At 37.5% G+C, this 14,883-nt stretch overlaps 1 protein-coding gene across 2 annotated transcripts; it reads right to left on the bottom strand.

The window, feature by feature from the left end:
- Window positions 1-586: 586 nt before the first annotated feature.
- AKINBETA1 (5'-AMP-activated protein kinase beta-2 subunit protein) lies at window positions 587-13,579 on the bottom strand. 2 transcript variants are annotated; one of them, XM_089139745.1, is made up of 6 exons: window positions 13,417-13,579; window positions 13,253-13,347; window positions 11,493-11,725; window positions 2,771-2,949; window positions 2,472-2,634; window positions 587-1,417 (listed from the first exon to the last, which is right to left on the bottom strand). In XM_089139745.1, the coding sequence occupies exons 3-6, from the start codon at window positions 11,691-11,693 to the stop codon at window positions 1,088-1,090; spliced, it is 873 nt and encodes a 290-aa protein (XP_088995871.1). In that variant the 5' UTR covers window positions 11,694-11,725; window positions 13,253-13,347; window positions 13,417-13,579; the 3' UTR covers window positions 587-1,087. The 2 variants fall into 2 exon arrangements, with proteins under 2 accessions (XP_088995871.1, XP_088995870.1); XM_089139744.1 differs by having other exon boundaries at window positions 13,253-13,579.
- Window positions 13,580-14,883: the final 1,304 nt, after the last annotated feature.

Genomic DNA, 14,883 nt, shown 5'->3' with positions numbered 1-14,883 from the left:
TGACATACGTTCAATATATGTCTATAGACCCCCACTTACCCTGTGCCAAGTTCTCCAATCCATACAAAATAGAAACCTAAGATTTAAATGGTAACTTATGGTGTGTGTTTTTTTTAATGGTAAGTAATGATGTTTTCTATAAATCACACTTTGCTTGGTTATTAAGGGGTATATCATGATTTTAATCTCTTTCACGGCATAAAGATAGTCCGAGAAGCATTATAATGTACTCACTTTTTCGCTAATGATATTCTTCTCTTTCATCAAATCACCATCAAAAACTGTCCACACCTTTCTGACCATTCATCATCTTTTCGAGGACATTTTAACGACATAATCATAGTTCAAATATTTCTCGATCTATTTCATATGTTTTGTGTTTCAACTACTCAAATTAATGTCCAACGAGGTAAAATCATTTCTCAAGATGAATGACCAATAATCTATGCTATCAAGAGGATCAATTATAACAAATCACTCACAATCCGAAAATACAAAAACAAGGCACAATCTAATAGCCTTAAATTCCGAACCCTTATGACTTGTCTCAAAAATGGATTCTACATCCAAATATTACCAAACTCCTTTGCTTCCACCACGATCTAAAACATGATCTAAAACATGATGTCTCAAATAAAGGTTCAACTTCAATGCTGCACATTTATTCAAATAGGCCTTCAATTCAGTCACTACTTATCTAATGTCTTATTTTCTCTTTCGAGAAAATTTTACGCGTTTGATTGGATTTCATTTATTCGCAATTTTGGAGAGGACAACAAACTTTCGATTCTACATCAGGAAACATATATAGCTCATTAACCCTGATCATCATTTAGTTTATAATGTTAACAGGTCATATTTCATTTGGTAAGGGCAATCTTGTATCATTAAATTTTTTTAATTTGTTTAATAATGGTTTAAATGGTCAAATCTGGAAGCAGGCATATTTTCCTGCTTGAAAAAAAAAAGACTGAAGGAAGTTCATTCTATTACCAGAACATCACTCCAAACAAAGACTACAAAACTCCCCTGTACAGACTACACATATCAGGCACCAGGAAGTTTATTAAGCAGAGGAGGGTTCCCTTTACCTTCTAAGAGGCTTATAGAGAACAACAGTGACATACTTGGACTGAAACCTATGGGTCAATCCAAGAGCAACAAGTGACTGAGAAGCCCATCCTTTCTCTATGAACAGGTGGTTGAGAACAACATGTTGTGGTTTTGTATTTGAAGGGGAAGAAGAAGATTCAGCAGAGTTTGGCATCCCCAATACTGTGAGATGCATCTGTGGAGGAACAGCAACCGGCTCCTTCGCAAAGTCTTCATCTCCTGGAAAAACTTGACTGTAGCTGGAGTCTGGTGATGGTGGAGGTTCAAACTCTGCCACACTTTCTGGGTTTTCAGGCACATACTCCTGCAATAAGAAGAGCCAAAATTTTAACAAACCAACCAAAATAACAGAAAAGAAAAGAAGAAGAAAGGTAATTTAAAGGAGATTACAACTTGCATTGTCTGACAAAATTCCTTTAACTACAAGGAAATTATGTTTAAGTATTGTCTAGTCCTAGAACTTCTCTTATTCTCATTGAGTTTAAGTTGGTTGAGAGAGACTAGATTGTCTACTGGTTTGTAAATGTATGTTGTGTTGTCCAAATCAAAGGGCCGGACATTCATTGTACCAACTAAAATATTTTTATGAAACATTATTTTGCAAATCCCACCCCCACCCCCCTCCCCAACAAAAAAAAAAGAGGAAGAAAAAGAAAACCCCAAAGAAAGAAGGTAAGAGCTGCCCTAGGATTTTTCTTACCTCACTGACCATCAAACAGGTAATAGACAAAACAACAACATTGTTAGGTATACATCTTTCTCTCTGAAATAATGAAAACGGTTGTAGACAAGAAACCTGCTCCCATCTGCACAAGATCAGTCACCTCCCCCCTTTTTCCCCAAATCCCCTTCATTTGAAACCCAAAAAACAGCATTAAGGGAGGAAGGGTAGCTGTAGCCTCATGCACCCAAAGAAATAATGCTCTAAAAGGATTTCATTTGACAGTATACCCCACTCTGATACTTGGGCTGGCCAATTAAAAGGTTTATAAACACCCATGGGCGCATAGGATTAGCATCCCTAAAAGTCAAAGAATAAAAAAGTTGCTTTAGAATCCACGTTGTCAGAAAATATAATAATCCAAGTTATTTTGTTATCACAAGATTTTATGGTGTGAAGACGTAAAATGGAAGTTCCAAAACTTTTAGAATTTAAATGATGAACATAGGAAAATTAAGTTTCGCGTCCTGAAAACATAAGTAATTGGTGAACTCTACAAGGGTCGACAACCTGAAGTAAATGATCCAAGGGCCCTAGACTGTCTATCAAATGGATTTTAATGCACGATCCTTTTGATTACCAATGTACAAATGCAACAACTACATGAAGCTGCAATAGGCCAGCAAAAAATACTTACATGCACGTCAAGAAGGTTACAAACATTGCCCGTCTCATCAGCAATACATGGAAGATCAGGAATATATCTCCACTCACCATCCACGATGAACTTGTATTGGAATATACCTGATGGCAGCACCAATAAAATAGAATGGTCTTTACCTGATTTTTGCAACATCTTCCTGCACAAGTTGTAAGGCATAATCAATGTTCCATGAAAGAAGTAATGCAGTTTTGGCATGTTCTCAGTTACCTAAGTCATCATAAGGATTTTTGTAGAATAAGACTATTTTCATGGTCAAAGAATTTACATGATACCTTACTGTCCAGTTGTCCCAAGAGCCCTCCACAGAAACATTGTTACCACCGTAGTTCCATGTGATCATGGTGGGGATACCTTTCTCAGGTGGTACATCAACATCTCCATGAGACTCATTCATCCAAAGTTGATTGAAAACTGGAGGAGCATCACCTCTTTGTAGGGGAGCCACAGGAGCCTATATGGGAAAACAAAAAAATGTGTTGGTATATTAGTCAGGAAGACTAACAATGAGGACAGGAGAATCACTCCTTTAGCTTTGAAGAGAGTATCCAATGTCCCTATACAATCTCCCTTCATCGTCGTCACTAATAGCATAGTTTACAATCCAGTTTCGACTTTTTTCCTTGGAAGGGTGAGGATTTTTTTTTCCCCCTTTTTTTTCTTTGGGGGGGGGGGGAGGTGGTTGGTTTTGTGCTGTGGTGCATCTAGCTTCAACCCAAACATGGTTGCCTCTAGCAGTCTAAATTAGGCATGTACCCAGGAGATGTCTCATCAAAAAGCCCAAGGGACTAGGATCCTGCTTTTGCAGGGTTCCAGAAGAAGTGCACTGGACACAGTCCAGAAGTTGGGATTTTCATATCCAGTGATCATTCTCAAGTTCATGTCTTCACACTGGTGGCCTGAGCTTTTACCATAACAAGAAGTGACAGCAAATGGAAACATATAAACTGCCTGATATTTCTTGATAATAATGAGCAAAATCGTACACATTCTTTTTTGTGATTGCTTTTCTGATTTAACAAGAGAAGCTATTAATAAACTGGAAGCTAAAATCAACTTTTAGCTACAAAAATTTAGCGCAGAAAATAGTTTTTTTTCCTTTTTTTTTTTTTTTTTTTTTTTTTTTTTTTGGGGGGGGGGGGGCAACCAGGCCTATAGAGAAGAAGCCAAGATTGGGTAACACGAAACAAGGGCACCATTGGTCTAGCTAGTAAGTTAATTAAATGAGATTCCTTAGATCTTTTTAAAAGAGTATTCTAATATACAATGACATAAAATGCAATCAAATCAAGTGATCACGAACCATTCAGACAAGAAACACATTCTTGCGAATAAACACAAAGCATGTCTCATCAGACACATTTCTACAAAGAGATTGTATGCATTTGTTTACACAGAACATTTGAACATAAGAGATACGAAGCATCTTAGGGCTCATTTACACTCAACTTTCACACTCAACTCAACTTGCTCCACTTAACCAATGAACCTAGAAACATTCTTGTGATGCCTCCCCAGGAAGCTCAGATCTGTCCAGAACACCCCTGCTCACCTCAGTGCGTGGATTAATTGCTCACAGGAAGGGTACAAAAGAGTAAGACAGAGGAAGAAAGTTTCAAAAGTGTTCATAAATTTAGACATGGTACCCTCATTTTGAATTAATACATACAAATTATCATTTTCCATGCTCTTGTTCCCACCTTTAGAATTTTTCCCCTTCAGTAGTATTACGTTGGCATGTTGCCTCTATATAGTTAACAAGTAGCTTGTAAGAAGATAGAAAAGAGAATGACCGTTTGACATTGAACTGAATTCAACCTAAGTCTGACAAGCAACTTATCAGTCATGTCCTAAGATCACTTTATGACAGTTATCAAAAAGTATTTGAGATGATTAACTCTTAAACATTATAATGTAACTAAGACATCAGGCGAACAATCACCCAGTGGGAAGCATCAGAAGCATCTATAATCACCTAGTGGTTAAGGTACTTCCTAGAATTAATTCTCCAGCCACATGAACTCCTCACACTTCTAATATCCCTTTAATAATTATTTCTTCAAGATATATCTTTGTGCACTGCCAAACCTTATCAACTTAAAAGTTTTCTATTCCATGCACCATGAAAGATGGATTGCACACCCATGTGGTATCTCTTGCTTAGCAGATAGAAGCAGTCATGATTGCTATATTCACTTTGAAAGGTAATTGAGATAAAGCAAAATGTTCAAATCTCATGTGCTCTTTTTACTTGTAGAATAGTGAATTATTGTTAATGATTTGGAGGCACATGAAGAATTAGAATACTTTACCCCTGCTTCCAACCTCACATAGATTAGCGTTGTTTCTGTATAAAATTGCTCGACTTGTAACCAAATTTAGGGTTTAAGATTTTGAACCAATTATGAGTTTGGCAAAACTCAAAACTTGTTTAAGATAAATGTTAATTACAAGCTTTACTTAATGTAGTCCTAGATTGCTAGATGATCAACTACAAGGCATTTCTTCCCACTAATGGGACAAATTAGTAAAGGTCTAGTTAGGTATAGTTATGGTGTATGAGGTGATTTTTCTTTGTGTAATCCAAATATCGTGGCTAGTGGTGGAGATGCTACCTAGATGGTTTCAAAGGGTTCCAAATGGGTTCGGTTAATGGGATGCATTGGGTTTTCAAGTTTGGTATAATACAATATTAGAACAGTAGGGTTCACAACTAAAGATTTGAAACCTTATTGTAAGTGACCTAGGGTCCATGGGCCAGAATGGGCTACAACTTGGGAGGAATGTAGTTAGTGATATAGGAATATGCCCTTCCAAGTTTGGGTGCACATGGATGGCTAAATTGAAAGATATGGGATTTCTTGCCTTTTAAGGTTTTAGATAGCATGAATATTCAAGAAACGGCTGGTTTTTAAGGGTCAGGATGATGGGAATAAGCTGCAACTTGGGTTGAAGGTAGGGGATGGAATATAGAAATGATGTTAGAGTTTGAGACCTTGAATTTTGGGTTTCTTGGGTAGCAAAATTCTAGGTTTTTTCTTTTCTTTTTTTTTTTTTTTTTTTTTTTTTTTTTTTTTTTTTTGGGGGGGGGGGGGGGCGGGAGCGGAGAGGAAATGGAAATGGAGTGTGGGCTGCAAGCTTACCTTGATAAGGGGGTGCATTGCAGGTGCCACAGAGGAGATGGAATGACTCCTAAAAGGCTGCCTGTGCAGCCACAGAAAGATCTGGCTTTATTTCACCAAGAACCCTAGGTAAACTCAATTCTAGGAAGTACCTTAACCAAGATTCACATAACCAGCAATGCAGCAGCAAATACACACAAAAAAATAAAAGAGAGCTTGAAGCAAATAATCAGTTTGCATCTATTTTTTCCTCAATCGGGTATAAATAGGCTTCTAATCAGCCTTATGACTTATAATAGGAGGAGGATTAAACCCCTAAAAGAAGTAAAATTTAAAAACTTATTTGACCTAGGACTCCTATGAGACTGATGACTTGGACACTTAAAACTAAAATAAAACATAAGAAAAATATTACAATAGGGCAAACCCGGTGAGGCTTCTGCATAAGCAGAGTTCGCCCCCCGAGGGGGGGATTTCCTATGCAGTTGTTATCCCAACAGCGTATGCTAGGAGGCTGTTTTGACCTTAGGACTATAATCGTGGTCCACCAACCGCATTGCCCTGTCCTGCCCGTACAACATGAGAAAAATATATTCTGCCTTAATAACTTAAAGTGCAGCAAATTTTACATAATTAGACTAATTAATCCAATTAATAAATCATTTTCGTACTTAGCCTAGACACTCAACTTTCAGGCCCACGATCACAAAAAACTATGAACAAAGGACCAATACCCATATCCAGCAGGCTGTTTTCAACGGAAAAAGGTCAAAAATTTGCTGCTAAATCTGCATCACTGCTTCAATGCATTCAGTGTTAGTTCAAGACTACTAGAGAACTATGATCGATAAATATGATTTTATCTACAATCAAGAAGCAAATGGTCCAGGCAAAAGAATTTTTCCTCATTACAAGTACAAAATATAAACCAAAGCAAAAAAAGTCTCCACTGTGCAGCTTCTGTGGGTCCTCTTCCTGCACCTTTTATTCAGGCCACTGTAACTAATAATTTAGCAATCTGGCCATAGTAAGTTCATACAGAAACAATATGCAGTTATATAGATAAATAGAAAACAGGATTCTGTCCATCTAATTTTTCAAATATATGGTCAAATATGTATACATATTTTTTAGAAATTTATTATATCCATCTTTTGTAAGCTAATCAAAACGGGGTATCAAAAATGGTGTTCGTGAAACACTTAAGAAAAATGAGGATAAAAGATAATTGGCTGGTTGCATGACTTAGTAATTAGAATATAGTTGGAACCCCAAACCCCTATGCATTAGGCTGCAAGTAGTATTTTGTATTACTGCAATTTACATTCCTTTAGTGATTAGGACATTATTTAAAGTCTGACTAAAGCCCTGTTAATACTGGCCCATCTTAGAAGAATAGAACAGACTAGTTTATTCGAGTCTTGATCAAGCAAACTATCTGTTGCTGCCTTAATCTTAGCTTTTCAAGTCATATGCTATTGGGATTAGTTAGACCAACCGACTCCTTGTTTGAGAAAAGACTGGGTGGCTCTACTCAATCTCCCCTTCAACTAGGTTGAAGATCTATGGATCTATTCAAGTCCTGCCTGTACAAGCGTCTACCATTTAAGACTGCATCAATAGTGAGCATATTTGAAGCCCAATCCTAACCTTTGTTTTCTGGTTTTCCTTTTATGCCCTAATCAATTCCCAACCACCCCAGCATTATCTCTCCATCATAACAGCCCCAAACCTCCGTCGAGTGAACCTCTCAACCTGCTGCCTCTTCCCTTTCACCCCCAAAATTCAAATACCTCAGGTTCCTGAATTTGAATTACCCCAAACCAGAAACTTCAAACTGAAGTCCTAGACCATCTAACCATCAGCAATTCAAACTAACATCCCCCTCCCCCAACACACACCACCCCCCCCCCCCCCCAAAAAAAAAACACTTGATCCTCATCAGAGCCCCAATTTCCCCTTGAAGCCCTAAATTCCAGCAAGCCCTAAGTTTACCCCAAACCCATAGTTTTGAGAACTTCAATTTCAGCCATCATCAGTTTCTGTCCAAACTTAGATCAAACCTTGGCCAGAGCCCCTTAACAATTGATCCAAATATCCAACCTAATTCCTATTGTAAACCCTAAGTCCTGAAATTTCACCAAATCTAAAACCATAACCCAAATTCTATCCAATTCAGTTGGTTCTATTGAAATCCTGCTAGCAAGCCCCAGTCCAATATAAGGCTACATCAAAGTACATTATGTGTATACTGTATAGAAGTCCCAAGGTTACACAAACACAATGATTACCTTATTTCCTCTTCCTTTTCTCTTCTCTTCATTATTACTTTCACATTCAAACAACAAAAACTAGGTCTTCCATTGAGAAAAGTATTGACCAATCTCCCACCCAAAAAGAGGAAGAAAATGGAGTGTCAATCCTGGAGTAATTTTAACAAAAGCTAGTATCTAATACCTTCAAAACAGAGAAGCAATAGATCAATGTCACATTTCTTTCAATCAATTGTCCAAAAAATTGATTGATCATCAATTTTAGTTTATCAACCAAATCCCTGTTTCAGTGGAACCAAACAACTAGCAAAAGAGGAGATGAGCTCACCCCCTTGATTAGTGCTCAGGGATTCAGCTCTGATACCATTTAAATTAATAACACACAGGAAAAGGAAAATGAAGAAGAAAGAAAGGAAGACAGAGATGTGTGATGTAACCAGAAGAACCCCGCCCCCCAAGAGAAGCCCCGACAGCCAAAAGGAGGAGAGAATTGCAGTCTTAAGCCATGTGGCCCTACAGGAAGGCAGAACCATATGGGGGGCAATTTGGTCAATCTGCCACCCCCTTTTGAGTCCCAATTGGTCTGGTTAGATGCAGATAATTTTAGGAGTCCAAATCTACTTTTACTTTGTCATTTGAGTCCTCAGTTGTTCAGTCCACAGTCAAGTTGTAATCCAATTTCAATCAGATTCCTTCTTGAGTTAGGTATTTCTTCTAAATTTGCAATTCTTATCTTTTAGGAGTCTTTGCAACAGAATTCCTTTTTTGATTTATTCCTAGTTGAGTCTTAGAGTGAGTGTGAGTTCTATTCCAATTAGAATTCCTTGTCTAGTTGAGTCCAAGCCTGCTAGTAGGAAATTCTTCATTATAGAGGCTATAAATAGAGCCACTCACTTGTAAGCAAATCAGTGGACGATTAATAACATTTGCGATTGAAGGATATTGACGAGTGGAGTCGTGGGTTTTCCCTAGGAGGGAAGACCTGGGCTGTGTGTATGCTTATCAATTTCTGCAGATTTCAAGTTCTTCCAAGTTCAAACCCCATCTTTTCCTACAGCAAGTGAGTTTAATCCCTACCCCTCCCCCTACCCTCCTTCCCATCACAGCCCCCTATTCCCCATCTCCTAGCCCTACATTCTGCAACTCTAGCCACCCTTCCCCATTGCAATTCATTTTCCTCCCCCCCCCCCCCCCCCCGCCAAAAAAAAATCCCTTGTGGCAACCCTTTCCTTTAAATCCCTCCCTTACCCAGTCCCTTCCCTTGTCTATTTCTTCGTTTTCTGCTTTTCTCCTTGCAGCAGAATACGAAACCCAGAATTTTTCCAACCCTCCCAAAACCCTAATTCTCCTACATTTTCTAACTCCCACTCCCAATTCCCTTTCCCTCTTAGGATAACCTTCCCCTTCCCCTCACTCGCACTCGATCTCCATTCCTCACCCCTTTCCTCTTCCAAAATCCTAAATGGCATACTCCATCTTCTCCACAAGAACCTAAACCCTAAAAACTTCAAATACCTATTTCTCCTCAACCTCTCATCCAGCCCTCTAGGATATCCCTCCCTCTCACCTATCTTGACACTCGATCCTAACCCTAACCCTAGGCCAACCCCTAGAACCCTAAATTTGAGAACGCCCTAATTGCTTAAACTAGAAACTTCTGGAATTAAATCTGAACATTAAAATAACAGAATTCAGACTTAGTTTTATCAAAACCCCAACCTTGGAACCTACTGGCTGAACCCTAGTATTCTTCCCCATCAAACCTAAGTCCTCCTAGACCTCCTAGCCACAGGGTTTAGAAGCCCAAATCCCTGAACCGTGGGGTGTAATTAGCCCTAGTCAGCTGCTGTCTGCCTCCGAATTGCCCTAGAAAACCTGATTGCGGGGTGTTTAAGAACCCTAATTTACTGCTGAATTTGACTTAATTGATCCTGAAAGCTGGCCCTCAAATTGAGGTAACATCAATACAGCTGTGTATCAATTAGAGTTACAGCTCTTATGTATAGACTTTCTCTATCTCTATGCAATATAAAGGGAGAATACAATATGGGACGACTCAAATGATAAAACAAGAGGGACAAAATTGCTCCTAGGGAATTGTACTTGCGCAGCTGCACCTAGCACCAGCCACAATTCCCTCCTCCTGCTGCAATAACTCTAACATATACCAACAGTAGCTGGGATTTTCTTGCCTTGGCCTCCTATAAATCTCACACTAGTCACCAAACACTTATACATATCTTTAACTACCATTAGAATCTATCCAATGCCCCACTCTTTGTAAGAACATGCTGGAATAAACCTCTAGAGACTCCGTCATAGGTTTCTTCAGGTCAGTAAAGATCACGAGGAAATATTTCTTGATAGGTCTGCATCTCTCCGTGAGCATCCTCAGCATGTAGATAGCTTTTTCCGTGAATCTACCTAGCATACAACCAAATTGATTCTTTATGATGAGTATCTATTCTTAGCTGGTTTTCTAAACCTTCTCCTGTAGTTTCATAGAATGACTTATCAGTGTATCCTTTATAGTTATTACACAGACAAACAATCTGCACAATGAATTGTGGGCACCACCGGAGTTTGATTTTATCTGGGAGGCAGAGATCTGTGAGATAACCGTGTTGGAAACTGGTGTTGGAAACTGGTGCTGTGAAAATGACAACTCCTCCAGAACTGAGATGCTCCCCTGGAAGGATGGGTTGCAGAGGGCAGAGGGAGGTGAGACCAACAGCAGGGGTGGGGGGCAGAGTTGCAGGATAGGGAAAGGAGAATGAAGAGAAGGAAGAAGAAGAAGAAGAAAGACTTGGGGGGCAGAAAGGTAACATTCACACTATCAAGTGTAATATGGTCAAGACAAAACAAAACTTCATAAGTTGTAGCTAACTTTAAAACATCAACATACAAGAGCTGAGTGTCATGAAGATTGTAAAGCAGGGGAGCTCAAGCATAATTTACTAAAAGATCTATGATCACCAAATACGTCCTATTTCCTTGGTTTGTTGAATATGACAATACAAGATATACCGCTCAGATTCTACATCTTGCTCTCATATAAAGCATCCTAAACAGGGGGGAAATGATAAATCAACAATGCCAACAGCAGAACCAAATCTGAACCCAATCTTTCCAAGCCCACTCAGTATGGCATCAAACAACATTCACATATTGGATTCTGGCATTTCTCCTCAACATATTCAAGCAACAATTCACGGTCTTAATAATCGCACCATCCGTCATTCTAAGAATGCAACTAACCTGAAATTACACGAAAATGCACAAAGTCTAATTAACAAAATAAATATTATATCTGCTGGAAAGCCACATTTTTTTAAGCCATTCGAGTTCTCTTTCCAAAAAAAAAAAATGGACTAAATTCTTAAGAAATAATTTGATTCATTCTAAGAATCAATGAACAGTACAGGGGCAAAAACAGCACACAATCAATCCACTGCATTAATGAATCAGATATTTCGCAACCAGAATCAAATACAGCCATCAACGGAAAGAGAAAACTATAACGATGGCCAAAAATAAGAATCAAATTAAATGAAAAGAAATCAAATCTACAACATGGGGGGGGGGGAGAATAAACAGATTACCTGAGGAGCAAACATAAGTGGAGAGCGAAAACGACCCGGGCTTGGTGGTGGTGAGTTCCCCATTGAATCTACTGAATTAGCTCTTGCTGGACGGTAGGCATTCACCGAAAAATCATCATGGTAACCTGCTTTTCCATCAGCTCGCCCTAAAAGATCCTCACTTCCATTCTCACCCTCTTCTTTTCCACTTGCGTTTCCCATCTTCAAAAAGTCTTTCACAGATCCGCAGATCTCTGGTACAGAAGGGAAAGCATAAGAGGTTTTGGAGATACGGGCACCCATGAATGTTTTTCACTTATGGGGGTCAACACTTCGAATCGAGAAATGGTTTAAAAGGATTATATAAAAAACTAAAACCGAAAAATGAAACAGATGGACTGGGTATAGGTGAGTTAGCTGAGAAGTGGAAGTTGGAGTTTGCAACAAGTGGAGGTAGTTACATCATACAGCGGTTACATGCAAATTCTTGTATTCCCTTAGTTTACATAGATTGAATTAGAAACACATTTAGAATTTAAAACCTCAAGAGATCAAAAAAAAAAATTGTAGACCAGAAACCAATAGGGCTAAAGAATAATATAGGTAGGTCTAAGGCCCATCGTTCATCTTGTTTCCTAGGTTGAGGGAAGGAAGAAAAAAACCACTGTCTTGAAATCCAGACTAACTCAGATGCTTGGACTGGTTGACATGATAAAAAGGGCAACTTATCTATTTGGGTCCTTTCAGGCCAAGAGACCAATATAGTGTCAAACCAGTACATTCTAGCAGTTACAAAATCTACTCAACATAGGGATCCACAACACATCTCAGTACTGTGACTATTAATTTTTCTTCCTTGATTATTTATTCTACATAAGGGGTGAAAATTTTTAAACAATGATTTTAATATAAGATATTTAATTTCATTAATGTTACTACTTCCCATATTTATCAAAATTGAAAACTTCATGGCATATTACTTACATTCAAGGCAGAGCATTCAAAGTTAATTATCTCATTATGTTTATAGGAAGCTAAATTTTATTGTTAATGCATAAAGAATTTAAATTTAGGTTTTAAGACTAGATGTAAACTTCATCTCGGTTGCCATTTCAGTCTGGTGCACATAAGGAAGTTGGACAAAAAGCTCTGTTCTAACTTCTCAGTGAAATACAAATCAATATAACCAAAATCCAAATTCTGGAACATAAATTCATAAACTAAGGCCTAAGATATGCTGCAGATCCAAACTAACGTACAACATCGAAATGCCCAATTGAAACTAAGAGAAACATTCAAAAGGGAAAAAGTATTCCTGCTAATTCCGACTCTTCCTCTTAGCATCTATGTTCATTCTTTCTGGGTCTAAATCAATTTTTTGCAAATAATAAATATGCCAAAGGATAAAACGTCGTAAGTTTAGCTCAATTAATCCTTTTGGGTTCTTTGAAATTTTGAATTTGGTGACAAATCCTGTTTCAGGCAAATACCCAATTGGGCAGTCAAGACGATCCAAGGAGATAAAAGAGTGAATGAAGAACACACATCTTTCAACTCATCTTTCTTCCTCCACTTTTCTGATCTGAATAATTTCCATAAATAGATAAACTTGCTATCTCTCTCTGTTTCTCTCTCAAATCCATTTCAATCCCATATAGGTAATTTCTCTATGAACACCCCCCAAAAAAAAACCCCAAAAGCAAGAGGAAAAAAAAAAAAGATTGATTGCAGAACATGAGAAGCAAATAAAAGAGTGAAAAATAAGAGAATGCAGCAAATACCTGATTGCAGAACAGGATAAGCAAGTTGGGTTCGGTTAGTTTTGATTTGCAGGGCTGCCCAGCAACAAAGGGTTTGTCGTAGAAGCTTCGGAAGCCTGAAGCAGCCAATGTAAAAAAGTCAAAATGGGTGTTTGCAGTTGCAGAACATGAGAAGAAAGCCTGACCTGGGTTTGTCTTAAAATTTTTGGTAGATCGGAGAAAACGATCTCTGACGCTCTATGGATCGTGATAACGACTAACGAGGGAATAATACGAAAAATTAAATAAATTGAAAATTTTTGCGCAAAATATTCTTCTTTTGGTTAAATGGATTTTTTTTTTTTTTTTCAAAGGTAAGATAATGGCTGGACAGTACGTCCTTATCAATTTTCTTTTCCAGATAAACACAACAGCCTTATCAATTACTTCCATCATTTTTAGCATCAAAAATTAACTTTTCATCTTTTTTTTTACAAAGATGATACGACTCATCATGATTGGGTCACAGGGGAAGATCGAACCACAGACCTCTTAGGATTTTAGGCCTCTAAAACTGTCTTCCAATGTGCTGGAAACACATTTACAACTCTTCATCTTTAATCTTTGCAAGATAATGTTTAAAATTTCATTTAGCTTAATTAAAAGGATTAGCTTGGAATTTTTTTTTCTTTTTCTGTTTTTTTAATTCATAGTTTCAAAAAAGTGGAATTCCTTTGTTTATCTTATATTATTTATTATATTTATTTTTTGTGGGTAAAGCTAGAGAAAATGGTCAGCATCAGTGTTCTCCCGAGACATGTTTGAACCACATAATAGATGGCAAGCCCCACAAAGAACCTATTGAGATTACTTCTTATTTTCTAATATTTACGAGTGAGTCTCATTAGGCTATGTGGTTCAAACCCATTAACACATAAAAGCATCAAGGGCAACGAAATTTTCACCTTTCATGTGGCATGGTAGTCATTTATATGTGAGAATTTTCTACAAAAAAATATTATATTTGAGAATTGGGTTCACCTACTTTTTAGGCTTTGTGTTCCATTTATGTACAAAATGGGCAAATTTGCATGAAAACAAAAAAAAATCAAATACTTGACTAGCCTTCTACTACAAAAACTAATAAACCCTGTAACAAATAATTAAGCATCTTGAACTTATACTGAATGCAATTAATATAAATTTCGTGACATTCTCTGATTTTTTTGATAGTCGCCAATTAAAAGGCGACATTTTCGCGATTTTTGTTATAGCCATTGCAGCCGCAACCTTGAGCTCAAGGAATTGATTCAATTGGTTAAAGATTAATGTCTCATAATATAAAGTCAAGAGTTTGAATTTTCTTAGGATTCAGGCTGAAGTCCACCATATATTTAAATTATATATAAAAATTTTCCTGAAAATATAGTCGAAATGTACGTCTAGCGCAGTTGAACCTCAAATCCAAAAAACTTAAAACTAAAAAAAATTAGATGTTATCACTAGTGCCCTAATAAGTTGTAATCTTGATTAGCTGCACTTAGTTGACTTAGTTGAAAAGAGTGTTTTCTTTTAGATACTTTTACCATATTTTTGTAACTTTAATTAAAATAATGAAGTAACAATTCACAATTGTATTTTATTACTTCATTTGGTACATTTAAATATTAACG

The sequence above is a fragment of the Hakea prostrata genome, chromosome 11 (genome assembly GCF_041222555.1).
Source record: "Hakea prostrata isolate BN-2017 chromosome 11, UWA_Hpros_2, whole genome shotgun sequence".
Classification (NCBI taxonomy): Eukaryota; Viridiplantae; Streptophyta; class Magnoliopsida; order Proteales; family Proteaceae; genus Hakea; species Hakea prostrata.
Note: the sequence above shows the minus strand (reverse complement) of the source record. Positions and strands in the feature narration are given on the sequence as shown.

Bases quoted from the DNA above. Each gene is read 5' to 3' on its own strand.
- AKINBETA1 (XM_089139744.1), bottom strand. From the start codon at position 11,693: ATGGGAAACGCAAGTGGAAAAGAAGAGGGTGAGAATGGAAGTGAGGAT. The intron at 2,950-11,492 runs GTAATCTGTTTA...TTTCCCATATAG, and splicing joins CACTTATGTTTGCTCCTCAG to GCTCCTGTGGCTCCCCTACA. The intron at 2,635-2,770 runs GTATCATGTAAA...CAACTTGTGCAG, and splicing joins TGGGACAACTGGACAGTAAG to GAAGATGTTGCAAAAATCAG.